At 36.0% G+C, this 18,931-nt stretch overlaps 1 protein-coding gene across 1 annotated transcript in view; it reads right to left on the bottom strand.

Annotated features, from left to right (window-relative positions):
- The window catches only part of ITGA1 (integrin subunit alpha 1), a 170,855-nt gene that overhangs the window by 36,097 nt on the left and 115,827 nt on the right, over nt 1-18,931 (bottom strand). The window contains exons 12-16 of the mRNA XM_003276516.4: nt 12,442-12,587; nt 9,308-9,451; nt 7,946-8,203; nt 4,425-4,555; nt 1,141-1,307 (exon numbers count right to left, since the gene is read on the bottom strand). Of these exons, the coding sequence (XP_003276564.2) occupies nt 1,141-1,307; nt 4,425-4,555; nt 7,946-8,203; nt 9,308-9,451; nt 12,442-12,587 (846 nt within the window). The remainder of the gene's footprint in view (nt 1-1,140; nt 1,308-4,424; nt 4,556-7,945; nt 8,204-9,307; nt 9,452-12,441; nt 12,588-18,931) is intronic.

Here is an 18,931-nt window from a genome sequence, read left to right as displayed (position 1 = left end):
ACCACCACTGTATTTATTATATTTTCACTTAAAACATTCTTTTTAAGTTTAGAAATATTGGAACCCTGCTTAGAATATTGATTATGTTATATTTCAATAGAGGCAAAAATATACATTAGTTATGTTTACAAATATATACATTTTAATCTATTTATATATAAAATGACATTATCTCAGCTTATGTTCAAACCACTATTAAGGTTCAATAAAATAAGCATACCACAATTAAGAAAATAAGTGAAATCTTACACTTTATATGAAGGCTACAATATTCCTTATTTGATCACTTAATTACTTTGCAAAAATTAAATAAGACTGAAATAAAGTTACATATAAAACGCAAAATCATTGTTTTATATTCTTATACCTCATTGATCTTTCTAGTCAGGAGGCTATTTCAGAGCATATACATGCACATATGGAACAAATCAAGAAAAACAGATTTTAAAGATTAATGGTTTTTCTCATTCTGCTTATGTTTGGTTACAGAGTAAATTTCTCTTCTGCAGCCAATGGCCTTTATAGCTTTGATTCGAGCATATTTCAACATCATTAAAAACCTGCCTTAGAAAGTGGAGAACGGAGGGAGGAAGAGCAAGCACAGGCTGACCTGATGCACCTGAGAACACACACACACAACAAGTGTGACTCTCGGAAACTAGGATCACCTCAATGCAGCAAAGGATCTCAGAAATGTGGGAATGGTTAAGTATTAGGGTTCTCTGCAATACCAGTCTTTCCCAGGAGGGGGCAAGAGAAGGGAGAGAAGAGTCACTGTAGAAACCCACAGGAAGGAAAACTGGGCCCACTTGTAGCTCAATTCCTAAATTCTACCTCTGAATCGGTATTTTTTTCTTAAGCATCTGATTGTACATAGCGAGTAGGAGAGCCAGACAGAAACTATGGAGTGTTGAGGGCACTGCATAAAAACATGTAATTTCTGCTCCAGAACTGACTGGGTTCCATAACCTATTCCTTTTGCAACAGAATTTTTATTCAAGGTTCTGCATGTTCACTGGGGCAAATATGATGTGCAGCTCACCATGGTGGGGAAAATACAATATCCTACTGGACTTCATCATGCTGGAGCAAATATATTGTCCTCTACCCAAAAGTACTTGCTATAATTATTTTGCTTACCAGCTTCATAAATCGTGTCTTCTTTAGATTTTAATTTCACATCAAAACACACTGTAGCATTTATGCATACTGTTTCCTTTCCCTCCATATGGCAGTTTTTCTTTTGAATATTCACTTTATTTGGCTCAAAATTCATGGTCACTTTAACTACGGCCACATCTCGGGACCTACAAACAAAAACAATGGGATTACTCACACATTTTTACATTTAATGTATGTCATCAACTTGGGAGTGCAAAGTGAGTGCATGGAATAGGGTTCTGCTTCATGTATAATATAGCACTCAGGACTCCGTTTCTTTAATTAATCATTGTTACAGGAGAGATTATATCTGATGTTCTAAGACATGCAGGTTACATTTGGAAACCATTTGGAGCTTTTGGTTCAAATGCCAAAGATCTAGTTTTGCCTGTGATGGAAAAGAGATGGAACCAAGTGCCCAGGTGAAACCCCAGAATCAACTATATTTTGGGGATTTACGAGTTTGTTCCCAATTTGAAAGAAGTCTAAAGGTCCCTGAACAGCTCGTAGGCCCCTGCTGTCTCTCATCTGGACTGTGATATTGTCTGTCCTTGTGAGTTCAGCTCTTCCTCTATTTCTAGGAAGGAAAAGCAAAATAACATTTGAGGCAGTGTCCTAGACACGGAGTTATTTCATTTAATTCTTAAGATTAATTATAAGAAACATCATTTTTGTTTTATGTTTGAAAACTGGGGCTCTGAAAGGTTAAATATTTTATGCCAGGTCAAAAGCTATTAAGAGGAAAAACCTGGGATTTTAAACTCAGTCGTTTTAACTCTAAAGCCCGGTGATGTCTCCTAATCCGAAATGAGATCAGAGTAAGATCTTAGACATGGAGAATATGTGGATCCTGAGGTCATTGTCTTAGATCCAAGCCAGAACAATTATTGCACATTTTTACCTGGTTTCTGCCTTGTGGCCAGAGCTAGCCCTTTATAACTGTGCATGTTGTGAATAATGAAGTCACTACTTATGCTTTTGCATTAAAAAAAGGTGGTTTTCTTTTTTCTGTTAAAACAATGTACTCATAGAAAATATAAACATCATAGAAATGCATAAAGAAAACACAAATAACTTGTAATACTACCACTCAGCAATAATCATCATTAACATTTAGTACACTTGGTGGTTTTTTCTTTACAGAAGAAAACATGCATATACATACACACACGCATACATACATATATACAAAAGCACGTCTTCATATGTATGCATACATATTTTTAAAACATTACATTACAATGAACAGCTTTCCAAAATTTACATTTTTCTGAGAACATTATTTTTAACGGGATTTATTATTTTTAATGGGAGCAGACTATACCAGCATAGGCACATACCATAATCTATGCAATCAACCCCATCTCATTGGATATTTAGCTTACTTTAAAAAAATGGTTTCTGAGTATAGTGGTAAATTTAACATTATTAAAAGATGGTATTACATACAGTGCTGTGATGACACCTTTAATTGTACTTCTAGATTGTATCTTTACATTTTTAGGAAGTTAAATCCTTGGTAAAAAGTAGGAACATTGGAATGCTTTTAAATACTTATTGATAAAGACCTTCTAATGAGTTTTAACCAGTTTACCCTTTGATCAGCAATGAATGAACATGCCTAGTTTCCTGCTTAGTAATATGGATTCTCCAGGCATGAAGCTGCCTTGATCATTGTCCATCCCACACATCCTCTCTGCCCCAGCCAGATCTTTCTTGGGGGTCAGTCCAGGTCTCATGACAAGACTCTCACTGTTTGCTTCCAAATGTGTTTCCTATCATCTGTCATTTGTATCCACTCTCACTTCTTGTTAGGCATTGTGAATCTCAGTCTTCATGTCCCAGTATATCGGTTTGGTCCATTCTGCTGTCAATGGAGCCTGGACTATGATAGGGAAAATGACTTTCATTTTGGGCCATCAATGCCTTGATTTGGGGCAGGAGAGGCCATAAATAAGTTTGAAAAGCTTTGCAAGAAGGCCTTGAAACAAAACTGGAGCATAAAAACCCTGAAAACATATTTTTAATATGAGAATTAATACAATAAATATTTGTGAGCTAAAGGGAGCATAATAAACTAATTCAGGATTAACAGTCCAAACAAAATTGAAGTATATCCATTGTCCCTGACACTGCTGACTTCTGGTTTTGAGCCTTGGTTTCTGGTGAGTCCTCCCCAAAGTCCCAGCCACTGTGCTGCCTAATATTCCCTTTTCTTAGGTATCACCCTTCAGTCTTCTTTCCCCTCTGCTGTAAAGGCTTTTTTTTCTAACATAGTGATTACTGTATGTACACAATTTACTGTACCATTTTTAATTTGGCCATTAGTTCTTAAGCATTATCTTAAATTATAGCAAAGTCATCTATTTTCACCTATCTTCACCTTTCTTTCACACTTTATTACTCTTCTAGGTAAATTTTTGGGAAAAAGAGCATTGAGGTATGTTTCCACCTAAATTACAGTAAACCAATGCATTAATTTAGGAGAATCAACATGCGGACTTCCCATAAGGTCACCTGGCATAAATAGACATTTTATTTGTGAAACCCTTCCTTTATATTTCTTAATGAAATTTATTATATATTTTTCAAAATTATCATGTGGATTTCTCATTAAGTTGATTCTTGACTTCCTAGTAATTTTTTTCAAGCAGAACAGTTTTTGAAATAGGATATTTAGTAAGCAATAATTATATTTGCTTACTAAATTATTATTTATTCATAATAAGGCATTATGAATGTATGTATCTGAAAGAACTGGGCCAATTTGGGGATTTGGGCATTTTAAAGGCTGAGCGAAGATATTACTTAAGATGCCTGTCGGCTTGACCAACAATATAAACAGGTCAGAGAGTGCTGCGCGATTATCTGTTTCTATGTATCAGGTAAACGAATACAAAGTCTATTATCTCTAAAACCTTGTAAGTAACCCAATATTAGGGATGTTTTCTTGTTTATATACATCCTCTATAAGATCTTCTCTTCCCCTATACCTCTCCTAAAACAGAATACCTATTTTAGTGTAAACCACATAATAGACACACCAAATTAAGAGTTCATTCTACTTGTTTCTTTCATATAGCTTCTTTGTTCTTAAGATGTATTGACTCTTCCAGCTCACTCAACTGAATAACTTGTATTTGCATAGTGGAACACAAAAGGAAATCGATATTTGGTATGACATGAGCTCCAATCACACTGGGAGCTCTGTAAGTTATCAGTGACCCAGTCTCAAATTAACAGGATGTTATTAAAAGACATACCAGAAGAGGGCAGCACCACCAAGGCCCCCAATAGTCACATCTGTCAGACCGTCACCATTTAAATCCATTTCTCCGTGGATAGACTGGCCAAAAAATTTCAGTGTCTCACCATCCCCACCTGATGGAATACGCTGTGAGAATCCAAAACAAGAGTTTCATATGAGAAGAATCTGTTCAAAACAGTTTCAAATAAATCTGAGAATTTAAATTGTTTAACAAAATAATCAAAATTAAAGATCTTTTGGGAATCCACCCAAGAGGTCCCTCATGTGGAGATAAGAGGAAATACTCAGATGTTCCCAGAGGATATTGCCCTTTCTATAGTACGGACAAAATCATTTCAAGGTCACTGACACCAGAGAGAGAGGGAAAAATTATATAATGTCATTTTGTCTAATCCTCAAAGGAAACAGTACGAGTAATTGGTTCTGTGCTTTCTGCTTCCTAGTCAATCCCATTACACAGACATATTTAAAGGTACCGGAAATCTTGAAAACATATCATATCAGCAAAGTAGGGAGGGGAGTAGAAGATTGTCCTAGGGGTCAATTTGGAGTTCACTGAACTTTGCGGCTGGGTATAAATAACACATCCCATCAAATGCATTTTCCAATATGTAATCTCTACTGTCTTTCAAAAATTGTCCTAAAAGTTGAGGGCACAAGAGACTCAATTCCACTCACATGTGTTCACAACGTTGAGATGGCACAAATGAGTATGTCTTGAAGACTGATCTGTGCACATTACCATACATAGTATGTTTGATATCTGTACTTCCTGACTTAGCATTGGTTCAAGCTGAAGCTAATGCTTTTAACAGAAGCCCATGGCAAGCAGACAGGACTTACAAACCCTCCCTAAACTTCAAGACTTCTCAGCCTCTTGTTTTCCACATAAATAACATAAAATAAGAAGCCTACTAAGACAAACTAAATGGAAACAGTTTTCATCCTTAAACAGGTGAGGCTCATTTGAAAGTATTTCCCTTTTTTTCTTTTTTGAGATGCTATTTCGGCTCACTGCAACCTCCACTTCCCAGGCTCAAGTGATTCTCCTGCCTCAGCCTTCCGAGTAGCTGGGATTACAGGTGCACGCCACCATGCCCGGCTAATTTTTTGTATTTTTAGTAGAGAGGGGGTTTCACCATGTTGGCCAGGCTGGTCTCGAACTCCTGACCTCGTGATCCGCCTGCCTCAGCCTCCCAAAGTGCTGGGATTACAGGCATGAGCCACCGCACCTAGCCATCCTCCTCATTTTTTTAAGCGAAGAATTCAGGAGATATCTGACTCCTTGGTTCTATGGGCTTGACTGATTCTGGATTATCCCATACATAAGCAGCATCTCTGGTTCTCATGGAAATGAGTAAGCACATCTTCACCTATTCCTTGGAAAAACATTTTGCCAGTAATTAAGCAAATCCAACTCTAATATTCTTTTTGTTGCTTTTGTTTAAATTTGCATCTTGATTTACCATTTAGAAAACAAGTTGTTTATGACAATCTATTTCATCTGACAATGATTTAGCTTTCCTTTTCTACTTCAAATGCTACCCCATTAAATTTACAGGATTGACGCTGAAGGAATAAAGTATTAGAATATAAGAAAGAACCCTCTTCCTGCATTTCCTAATTCCATCATGCCCCAGTCATTAATATTGCCTGTCTCTTAAGTAAATAATGCCATAAAGATTTTCAACAGAAACAAATTATTTATCAAATGGATACAAGTGCTCTTATTGAAATAAGCCCTTTATTCTGTTCACTATTGTCATTATGGTTTTATGAAAAATCACTCACATTTGCATTACAGGAATAGACTTTGAGAGCTCTGTTGACTAAGGAACCAAAGAGAACACTCAAAAAGAAAATGAAATAATTAATATTCTGATTTCTTTTCAAATTATATAAGCTATAAGGTAGTGAATTCTATTCGTAAGTAGTTATTCAATATCTAACCGACTATGATTACTGAAAAACAGACAATTACATTGAAACTCCTTTAAATTCTTTTGTTTTTATAGTGCATTAAGCACTTTTGTAACTTGTTATTTTTCTAATGCAGGAAAAAAAAATACACTTGTGGATTAGAGCTGTTAACTGACAACAAATTACAAACAGGAATAACATAAATTCCCTGCAGCTTAAAGTTAATATTCAGATTTATTTTTTCTAAGGATTACTTGTGAGAAAATTATAAACCTTTAGAAATCCTAATTCACTTGAGGAAAATATATCAACTTAATATAAATTTAATGCAATTTTATTATAACAGCATGGACATTAAATATAAAATCAAGAATCTAATATCCTTTATTGGCTAAGTCATACAATTATTTTTGCCTTATTCAGAAAGCAGTGCCCTCTATTTAGAATGGGACACACTGCAGATGTTAAACAGCATTGTTACAAAGTATTCTTTTTTTTACTCTTTCAAAAAGTCAAATCCTGGAGACATGGAAAATAACAACAGAAAGGAAACTAGATAAATGTATAAAATATAAGTATATATTTATAAAGTAATTAGGGCCGGGCGCCTGTAATCCCAACACTTTGGGAGGTTGAGGTGGGCGGATCACGAAATCAGGAGATCAAAACCATCCTGGCTAACACGGTGAAACCCCGTCTCTACTAAAAATGCAAAACATTAGCCAGGCGAGGTGGCGGGAGCCTGTAGTCCCAGCTCCTCGGTAGGCTGAGGCAGGAGAATGGCGTGAACCTGGGAGGCGGAGCTTGCAGTGAGCCGAGATCGCGCCACTGCACTCCAGCCTGGGCGACAGAGCGAGACTCCAACTCAAAAAAAAAAAAAAAAAAAAAAAAAATATATATATATATATATATATACACACATACATACACACACACTACATATATAGAGTAATATATACACACTATATATAGTATATATATACACTACATATAGTATATACACTATATACAGTATATATACTATATATACACTATGTATAGTATATATACTATATAAACACCATATATACACTATATATACTATATATAGTATATGTACTATACATACTATATATATACTATATACTATATATACTATATGTAGTATATATATTATACACTATCTATAGTATATATACTATATATACAATCTGTATACTATCTATAGTATATACACTATATATAGTGTATATACTATATAAACACCATATATACACTATATATACTATATATAGCATATGTACTATATATACAATATATATACTATATACTCACTATGTATACACTATATATACTATATACACACTATATATACCATATATATACACTATATATACTATATATATACCATGTGTATATATATAGTGTCTGTGTGTGTGTATATATATATATACATATAGTAATTAATCTATAAGGAACACTTAAAGAGAATTAAATCTAGTTTCTCAATAAGGTCAGGAGGAAGAAATTAAATAACTCATGAAGTTAGACAGGTAACGCCTGGCATTGAACCGACTTATCACTGAAGGGTGGGAATCTGCAGGTTTCAATTCTTACTTGTGCATACTCTTTCCTTATAGTCTTGCCACTTCCATGATAAATGTACACAGCTCCCCCGTGATCATCTTCCAGCGGAGCTCCTATCACGATGTCATTAAATCCGTCAAGATTGAGGTCTTTTACAGCAGCAATTGCAGTTCCAAAACGAGCCCCGCATGGCTCATTTTTGTTTTCTTTTGTGCATGAATTGTGCTGCCGAGATGAACAGCACGTCTGCTTAATAGGTTCCAGGCTCATTTGATATTCAAACCTTGTCTGGAAGAAAGATAAACATGATATTTATGTATTTCCATCATTACTACAGCAGAGTAGAATTTTTAAAGTATACTAAATCAGTGCTATTAACAGCCATTTGTACATTAGTGGTAAAGTTGGTAAAATTTCTTAAGAAGTTTGCCTATCTGAGAGCAAAGTTAGGGATTCCAAAGAGCAGATGGCAGAAGTGTGGGAGACAAACTTTAATGGAATCTCTTTTTAATGCAATTGAGTATACAATTCAGAGCATCTTTTTCAAGCCAAATAATATTATATCCTCAATTTGTGCCACTATCCCTTCTTCACCCTATATTGTGCAAAGTGAAAATTTATTCTGCTCAAAAAGGAAACTTTCTCTAAAGCTGCCTAGAGTGGAAGAAAAAAAAAAAAAACCCAGACAGAAAGTACTAGCAAAGGTAATCAAGAACACACTTTCTTGGAAAAAGGACAAAACAGCCCAGGACAAAAAAAGTTGACAGGAGGAAGCCAAAAAATGATAGGAAGAAAGACATATGATTTATTATTTAAAATAATCAATTTAGGAGAGAATGTACATATTTGGAAAAGCTAAATAGATAAACACTGGCTTTGCTGTAAAGAGCAAAACTCTTCTAGTGAAGAAGTTAAAAATTATTTAACTTAAAAAATGATGTCTAAAGTCAGGAATAGAAGACAAAATCTCATTCCAGCCCCGGAAGCCTGCAGTGTTGCTGCCTTGAAACTCATGACTTCTCCCCCTCCACCCTATCCTATTTAACTGCTGAGGTTATTATCTATCTCCAAGCCAGAACTGATAAGCCTCCCAGCCTAAATAAGCCTTGTGGGTTTATTTAGCAGTTTAGTGAGATCTATATTTACCTCCTTTTTCCTATATATTGTTAAAACATAATTCACATTTCCAAGCAGAAAATATCTAAGAGTTGGAGCTACTTTATTAGAATTATAAATGGTCATTTCAAAACTGAGGGGTTGGTGGAGTGAATGAATCCTGATAGCTTCTTTGCTCTGTTTTTTCAAAGTGAGTGAAAAATTAGAACTTATTATTCAAAAATGAAGAGAAGGAAGAGATTTTCCTGTATTTCGACCAAACTCAGACACCATTACCTGATTGAGAGCATACACATACACTTTTCCTTGCTCCTCCTTCTCTGTTCCCATGTACATAGGGGCTCCGACTAGAAGAATGTCAGTATTAGAATCCTTGTCAATGTCAATTGTTGTTAAAATACTGCCAAAGTAGGAACCAATCTAGGACACAAAATGAAACAAAACAGCCCAATGAACATCAGAAATTCTAAAGGAAACTGAAATCTACATTTGTTTTACTTCTAGCAATCTAGAAGAGGAGCTAGTTGGCAAAGGAAATGAAAGATAAAAGTTGATGGTCCCTGAAAGTTATTTATTGGCTCTTTCATGAGGATAAAGAATATCAGTCGGTTCCATCTTTGAGGATGAAGAGCTGTTACAGATTTCATCGCTTGACAGTAACAAAATGAATTTCTTTGGATTTCACTCTAACCTCTCTTTCTTCTCCACAAATCAGAAAAGGTCAGTAATACTATAGTGATTTTTAAGGAAATAAAATTAGATAAGCAGTAGAATGCATGCTGCAATGGTTGCGTATATGTTTAAATACACTATAAGGAGCTGAGTTGTCCTGGAATACTGGTGTGGCATATTTCACCTCATAGTCTTGGAAGATTGTCTTCTCAATGAAATTTTAAGCCTTATCCCAGCAGCTATGGGACATAGAAAAATATGGAAGGATTGCAGGGGGATCATCCCTTGTAGCAATGTTTTCTCATTTAAAGATAGAAATCTGTTTAGAGAAAAGCAGAGAACTTATACTTCATTACCTAAATGCTTATTTTTTCCAAATATTATTCTATGTTTAATATTTGATGCTCTTAACAATTATCTTATTGTACATCTCCCTGTACTGCCTTCTGCGATTTTATTCTTACTCTCTTGCCCCTGTGGCATAGACCACCCTTTTCATATTTACTGACTTCTTCCCCAACTCTCATTTTCTGAATTTTGGCCTCTTCTAAAGCTCAGACCTGTAGCCTTTGTCCATTCTCTTACCCTAGATGACCAATCCTTCTTAAAAATTTCTACTAAGGCAATTGCAAATATCATTCTGTCTTCCTTCTCAAGGCTTCAGTTCTACAGTTCTAGACATTTCTTCTAGGCATGTGGGCAAAAGACACTGACTTTTGAATGCACTTTTCTCAACAGGCTTTCGAGGGCCTTGAGAGGTTTTTTAAATGTTGAATTAATTATAAACATAAATAAAATAGAAGATCTTGCAACTCTGGGCTTTCCTCCCCACGTGGCAACCGTCAACTGGAGCTCAGTGGAAGCTCAAAAGCTGCCCAAGGCCATGGTGCCCACCACTTCCTGTGTTTTTTTGCCCAGCAGCTTTACTCATTGACTTTACCTATTTTGATTTTACTTTACTGGCACCTGCAAATATCTGAATTTGTGCTTACTGTTACAAGGAACATGTCTAAAAGCCAAACGTCATTGTTAAAAATATCTAAATTGTTTGAGGTATTGACATTCTAATCATGCAGCCACCTTTCTTTCAGATTCCCAGGCTTGAAACTGAAATCATTCACGACTTAAATCATTATGATACTCTCCTCAACTTTCATATGCAAATTTTCATAAAATTTGACACTTCTTGTCTTGTATACAATTAATGGAGTGATAATGGATCTAAGACGTCATCTAAAATGCTTCATTTTACTATTGTCAACTTCCCATTATTGATATCTGTCATGGTCCTTCCTTTTCCATTTTTACTGCTGACATCTTATTTTACATTCTTCTTACCTCCAGTTTGAGCTACAACAATAGCCTTATTCTAACTGTTACGCATTTTCCAAGCATAAATGTGGGCAAAGAGTTAATAAAACCCTTTCACCTGATACATGAGGATCTGACCTTTAGTTACTCTAACTCTGTTGCCCTGGGAATCTGCTGAGGCTGGGATTTCAACTTTACCACTAAGGCTAAGCAACACTGAGAGGGGTAAAAATATCCTCTTATTGGAATATTGTATTCAGGCTGTGTGGAATTACAAATGAATTATAAGTACCTGATGAAGATGACATATTTTTGACTTCCCAGAGCGCAGTTACTCTTGTAGCCGGCCCGCCCTTTGTACAGACCCTGGAAGCTACGTCTATGGTGTTGTCATAAAAGATACTGCTCCTGCGGGGCACGGGGCTTTAAAGCGAGTGCAGTTTGTGGACCTGCCTAATGTGAGTATCCCTGCACCTGAGCTTTACTGCTGCGCTGGGCTGCAGCTTGGACTCTCGCGGAGCGGGAGGGCTGATGCAGTCCTGCCCCTCTAGTCTAGAGAGTTGGAATATTTAGTGAAGGCTAAGAAGAACCCCTCTCCCACCCTCTGTAAAAGGACTGTGGAATAAAGTTAATAAATCCTCCCTGTAGAACTGTTGAAAAATACAGAAAACTTTTTAGAAACAAAAGTTCCCCAAGCTATCACAATTCAAAAATAACAATGACAAAAAGCATGGTTAGATCTTTCTTTCAGTTAATGTGTGTGTGTGTGTGTGTGTAAATTTTTGCATATTTATGATGTTTCTTTCAGTTTTTATATGTACATATATAAATGTTATTTCATGTATAATTTCCAAAACTTCTTTTAATATTAAATACTACCTAATAAGAATTTTCCAATTTTAAATATTACAGACAATTTCCCATTACCTCCAGGATAAAATCCAAGCTCTTAATTTGCCATTCAAAATCTCACATAATATGGGTCCATGTTATCTTTTTAACTTTCTCTTTCACTGCTCTTTCTACCTATCTACATTCTATCATCCCTTGTAGATTCAGCCCAAATTTCATCTTCTAATAAGGTTTTCTGCACCAATCCTAGCTTAAAGCAATCTCATCATATTCTGACTGTATTGTCTGGGCCACTGGTAATTTCATGCCTCTTAATGTTTTGGATCTCTTTTCTTGTGTATATATTTGTACATCTGTATCTACATCTATTGTACATCTTACCTCCACACCCATCCAACATGAAGACAAAGATACAGACACTATACATCCTTCCAAAGAACATAACACAGGGCCCTGTTTCCAGTTGTTACTGAATATGTGGGTATTGCATTTTTTAAAGTTTAGGACAATAGACAGTAAACATATATAGAGTATGAATAGATTAATTTAAATAAAACAATATTTTTCAAGTTCACCTGTTCTCCACTGAGTGTCTGGAGAATTTTGATGTTTCCATCTTCCATCCTGTAGATAATGACCTGGCCTGTATGATTGTACCGAGGCTGTCCAGCAATATAGAGCACATCTCCAGAAGAAGCAGTAGCAGAGTTTACAGTGTAACCTAACAAAAGAAAGATTCCAGATATACCACCTGGACCCTTAAAGTCTTCATGTAATAAATTAAGACTCTTTTTAAATGGCCAAGATAATCATTTTTATATGGTTATATTTTGAAAATAATATTTTTTCTTCAATGCATGTAAGAATTTGTTTTGGTGGAAGCTTTTAATATGCTCTCTATCTACCACAACTGCTTTCTCCTGAGAAGTTATTTTCCCCCAGTCTGAGTTTTTCATTATTTAAAATCACGAATGATAATAACAATGATGACACACATAAAAAAATTGCACATCCCCATCCCAATTTGTAATAAATCGATTGTATTTCATTTGGATATATGTGTCTGCACTACAGAAATTAACACTTTTTATATAATTGGAATCGTAGAAAATGTAAACCTTTTCTGTGCTGCTGCTAGCTTTTTAAATTGTAATTTTAAATAATTGAAGATGATTGCTCTTTGTTAAAGCATAAAGACATTGCATTTATATTACATGGCCATTTCCCCATAAAACACTAGAATTCAGGTGGTTTTAATATTTTTGGTATTATACTTAAGATTTCAAAGACATCTTGGAGCATTTAAATTTGTCCCTCTTCTGGATTTTTTAACAGTGAATTTCAAGGAATAGATCACTGGATCAAGTTTTTAATGGTTCTTATAGTGTCTAGAAAATTGTTTCCAGAAAATTTGTACTACTTTGTTCTATGAACAGCCATATGAAAGACAATTTCATGAAACTGTCCCAGGCTTTGTGTATCATCACTATTATTTAAATTTGTGTATGTTTTAATAGGTATTAAACACTGTCTAACAACAGTACCTTGCTGTGATTTTAATGTGATTTTATTCAACAGAGAGCTTGAATCATTTTTCATGTATCTGATCTTTCCTCTTTTTTTTTTTGAGACGGAGTCTAGCTCTGTCGCCCAGGCTGGAGTGCAGTAGCGTGATCTCGGCTCACTGCAAGCTCCCTCTCCTGGGTTCACGCCATTCTCCTGCCTCAGCCTCCCAAGTAGCTGGGACTACAGGCGCCTGCCACCATGCCTGGCTAATTTTTTGTATTTTTAGTAGAGACGGAGTTTCACCGTGTTAGCCAGTATGGTCTCTATCTCCTGACCCTGTGATGCACTCTCCTTGGCCTCCCAAAGTGCTGGGATTACAGGTGTGAGCCGCTGGGATTACAGGTGTGAGCCACTGTGCCCCGTTCTTTCCTCTATTTTAATTGCGCTTCCATGCTCTTTAAAATTTTGATTGTCTTTTTTCTACTTTTGATTTTATTTGCATATATTTTATATTGAAATTATTCCTGGGTCATTATTTTTGTTTCTTCGGTTTCTTCTGGAATACCTTTTTCTTCTGTGCAACCTCCTCCTCTGGCTTAGAAAAATTTGTTCTATTTCAGTAAGCATCATCTCAGTGTGGTGGGTGCGATAGTGGGGGTGGAGGTCACATATGGGTTAATCTGACCATAAGCCCTGTAAACAGAGCCAGTGCATCTTGGGTGCTTCGCCCACCTAGATGTATACGATGATCAAGAGAATCTACATACAAACCTTTAAGATCACCACTGCTTTTTACATTTTTAAGCATGTGCAACAAACTTTCAGCACTCTTCTGGGGCCATAAACCCTCTGTCCAGCTCCACTGTTTGGCTTTGGACACATCTACCAACTCCACCATTGCAATGATGGAATGGCACACACTGCTTCTGTAAAGTCACATCTTTCAGATACTTGTTGGCTTTTCAGATATACATACCCTTGATTGCCTGGGTAGCTTCATGGATGTTCTTAAAGTGAACACGAAGATTTGAATCTCTTGATTTGAATGATTTTTTGGGTTGTTCTGGGTCAAGTGAATAGTAAACCATTTTAAGAGATCATCTTAGGCTGCTTGTGTCTTTAAGATTAATTTTTGAGTGAAAAATTAGATTTGTTCTTTGTGTTTTGAGAAGAGAGCCATATCAATGAATAAAAATTACCACATGCAGATTTTGATTTTATAAAAGGAATAACTCTTCTAATAACCAGATTTCATCAGTGGAGCAGAAGTAAGATTATTTTTCAAAATGTCACAGAATAGCACTTCTCACTGAGGAAAAGATCATTTTTCTAACTCACTTACCAAGTATTTTACTATAAAGTAAGTTTGACTTTCTTTCAAAAATGTTAAAAAGGAACAAAAGTTTTATACAATATGTTTATTCTTACAAGTGCTAAAGGAACACAATTCCTCAGGTGTATTATCCTTTATGAATATTCCTCACATTCTCATTCCTTCTTCTTTCTTTGAGGGTTTTTTATTATTATACATAATAGAATCTAAAATATTTTTTCAAACATGTAATGTGTTCTATATTTATATTACTAACCACAATATTGTTTTAAAATGAATCTTTCTGGCCATGTTTATACATACATAAAATGGAAAAGAAGAATGTGCAAAATGAAGGCCGTTTTATTTCATGCCACTCTACTAAGAACTATAAAGAAGGGAGTAGAATGAGAGTGTTAGTACGTGTGTGTGTGTGTGTGTGTGTGTGTGTGTGTGTAATTTGCAGAGCTGTGAATGTAACTTGATAAAAGGCCTCTTTTAAAAATGAATTAAAAATTATGTTTGAGTCTAGGAGTTGTGAGATTATTTAATCAACTCTCTTTGATGACTTATACTCGATAACTAAAAATATTAGCTGAAATAATCTCAGGGACAGTAACTACCAGTTAGTGTAGTTACTAATTGAGGCTTGGGTGTCTAAAGACAAGAAAGAAGAAAAGAAAAAGAGAGCCAGAGCCAAGTAAAGCCTAATTTTAATAGAAGGAAAATAATTATAAATATTTAAGCTTAATAGTGTTTCCTGAAAAAGAAAAGAATAAGATGGAAGAAAAGGGCTGGGCGTGGTGGCTCACGCCTGTAATCCCAGCACTTTGGGAGGCCGAGATGGGTGGATCACCTGAGGTCAGGAGTTCGAGACCAGTCTGGCCAACATGATGAAACCCAGTCTCTACCAAAAATCTAAAAAATTAGCCGGGGATGGTGGCGGGCACCTGTAATCCCAGTTACTCAGGAGGCTGAGGCAGGAGAATCACTTGAACCCAGGAGGTGGAGGTTGCAGTGAGCAGAGATCATGCCACTGCACTCCAGCCTGGGCAATAAGAGAGAAACTCTGTCTCAAATACAGAGAAAAAAAAAAGAGGAAGAAAAGGCTAAAATGGATGGCATAGCCCTTTGCATGCATTTATGAAGAATGAATTCTGTCAGCTCTCACAATTCATTTCTTGGGAAAAGGGCCAAGATCTAGTGAGGTAATGGGAAACAGGTATGATCTGTCTTGATGCCATGACATTGCCTCACATCTTTCCTTGTCCTTTGAAAGCTGTATGGCAGGAATAGAATTCAGCAAACTGTGGGTGGAGGAGGCGGGGGAACATAATCCCAGCTGTATTTTCACCACCAAATTCACTTGCAATGCCTGTATTGGCATAAAGCAGTTTGGGTAATAGAAAGATAGGGGTAAGACTATGTTCTGAGACAGATGTTCGACAGCTTGAATTCTTACAGCTTCCTGATCATTATTGATAAGTACGGGATTTTTCTAATAGAGCCTCTGCCTCTCTGCTTCCTTCATAAGATTTTTCATAGTCTTGCAACTTGCAATCCATACAGTTTACGAAAAAATACACTCGGTGTCTTCTCAATTTGTGACCCCCACGAAGAAACACTTTGAAAACTTCATTTCATATTTAGAATATTATTTTGGGTGGAAAAAAACACAAGGCATTTGTCCTGCCGTTTCTGGATGCTTTTCTATTTTGAAAGAAATTTTACATGTATTAGACTTTATGTTGGCAAAATGTCATATACCCTCACTTGTGAGTAAGCTAATGAAATAATTTCTGAAACAGAAAAGAAAATCTCAGCGCACTGTAGAAAACATATCCAAAAATTTCCTTTTTGGACAGAGAGAAGTCATATATTATAAATACTGTGGTCAGAAGTAAGATTCTTTTAATATTTTCTTACTTGCAGTGGCATCTTTAAGTTGAGTTCTCCACATCTGCTTTAAGCAACGTTTAACCAAAGCTTTTTGGGAATGACAAATTTAGGATTCTTAAAAGTTTATTTATTTTAAAAGAATTTAATCACATATAAGTAAGAATACCAAAACTACAGTGTTATCAATTAAAATGTGTGGGCTTCCTAAGAGTGGCAACAATATCATACACATCTTTGTGGGCTTCACACAGTGTCTTTAATTTTGTAAATACTCAATACTTATTAGTAATAGTACTAATGTCAGCTACTATTATTATTTTGTATTATGTATGAGTTTTCTATTGCTGCTGTAACAAATTACCACAAACATGGTGGCTTAAAGCATCACAAACTTATTATCTTACGATTCTGTTTATTAGAAGTCTGGCATAGAGCTTCCTGGACTAAACATCAGGATATTGGCAGGTCAGTGTTCCTTTTGGGAGCCTATCAAGGAGAATCCGTTTTCTTGCCCTTTGTAGCTCTAGAGCCATCTACAGTTTTTGGCGTGTAGCCCCCCTCCATCTTTAAAGCCAACAACACTGCATCTCTCTGACCATTTTTCCATAGTCTGTCTCCCTCTGGCCACATCGAGGAGAGGTTCTCTGAGTTTTAGAATGCTTGATTATACCAGGTCCAGCCAGATATCTGAGGATAATCTTCCCAACTTGGGATCCTTAATTTCATCATATCTGAAAAGTCCCTTTTGCCATGCAAAGTAACCTATTATTCATGGGTCCAGGGATTAGGACATGGACATCTTTGGGGGTCATTATTCTGCCTACCACAATACTAATAAGAGGAATGTTTATTATATAACATTACATAATAAAAAAATACAAAATAACATTTACATAATAAAATAACAGACAACACCCACTGAGTGTTAACTGTGTGTCAGTCACAGTACTAAATAGTCATTACTTAATCTAACAACCCAAATGATATATATGGTGTAATTATTTCCATTTTAGAAATAGGAAAATTGAGGCTTTGAGGGGGTAAGTAATTTGCCTAAAGCCATAGCCAGGGGCAGAATCAGAAAACAAGCTCAAGTCTCTATGACCTCATGGCTATCGCTAATTGTACACCTTGTACCATAACTGCTTCAAGTCTTTATTATCATAGAATCAGCAGCTTTATAATTTTTATTTTTATGGGTGTGTAATATTCATTAAGTGGATTTACTATTTACTTAACTATCTGCATATTTTGGGGCATTTAGGATAATGACATTTCCCCCAATAACATCAATAATAATACAATGGAAATCATTGTTCACTTGGCATTCTTAAATATTGGATTTTTTTCCTTAGGTTAGGTCCACAGAAGTGAAATTTCTGTATAAATGTGGTACTAATATTTTTTATAGCTCTGTAAACACATTGTCAAATGCCTTTCATAAGGAGTTTTACTAATTTATATGTCATCCATTATATAGGAAGATAAATGTTCTATATTTATTCTACATATAATAGAAGCCTCAGGTTAAGCTGGTTCTTGATTCCAAGGTATTTCACATAAACAGTCTCATAGAACCTTAGGATGTAATGAACTTTTAGAAGATAGCTAATCTAATCCCCAGCCCTCATTTTTAGGTATTCTGTGTCATAGCACATATCATACTGATAGTGATTGCTTGTTTCATTATTGTCTCTCACCCAAAAAAGTAAGGTTTATCAATGTAGGAGTTGGCCTGCCTCATCTATGTTTTGATTCTGTATAAACTCAGTGTTTGGCACATTGCTGGCACTCAATATTTGTGCAGTGCTTTCTTAATCAACCCAGAATCAGTTATTTCGGTATCGTGATATGAACACTGACATAAGAATCAAGAAGCCTCGGCCGGGCGCGGTGGCTCACGCTTGTAATCCCAGCACTTTGGGGGGCCGAGGCGGGCGGATCACGAGGTCAGGAGATCAAGACCACGGTGAAACCCCGTCTCTACTAAAAAATACAAAAAAATTAGCCGGGCGTGGTGGCGGGCGCCTGTAGTCCCAGCTACTCGGAGAGGCTGAGGCAGGAGAATGGCGTGAACCCGAGAGGCGGAGCTTGCAGTGAGCCGAGATTGCGCCACTGCACTCCAGCCTGGGTGACAGAGCGAGACTCCGTCTCAAAAAAAAAAAAAAAAAAAAAAAAAAAAAAAAAGAATCAAGAAGCCTCAATTGTGGTTTCACACCTGCCATAGGCAGCTGGGACATAATTGTTCTATCTCTCGGTTTCTTGATTGGAAATTAAGAATACATGCTCCATAGGATCCCTTTCAATGCTAAAATTTGAAATGAATTTTAAGCCTAACCCCTATATTT

The sequence above is a fragment of the Nomascus leucogenys genome, chromosome 7b (genome assembly GCF_006542625.1).
Source record: "Nomascus leucogenys isolate Asia chromosome 7b, Asia_NLE_v1, whole genome shotgun sequence".
Lineage (NCBI taxonomy): Eukaryota > Metazoa > Chordata > Mammalia > Primates > Hylobatidae > Nomascus > Nomascus leucogenys.
This window is presented reverse-complemented; position numbering and strand designations above follow the sequence as displayed.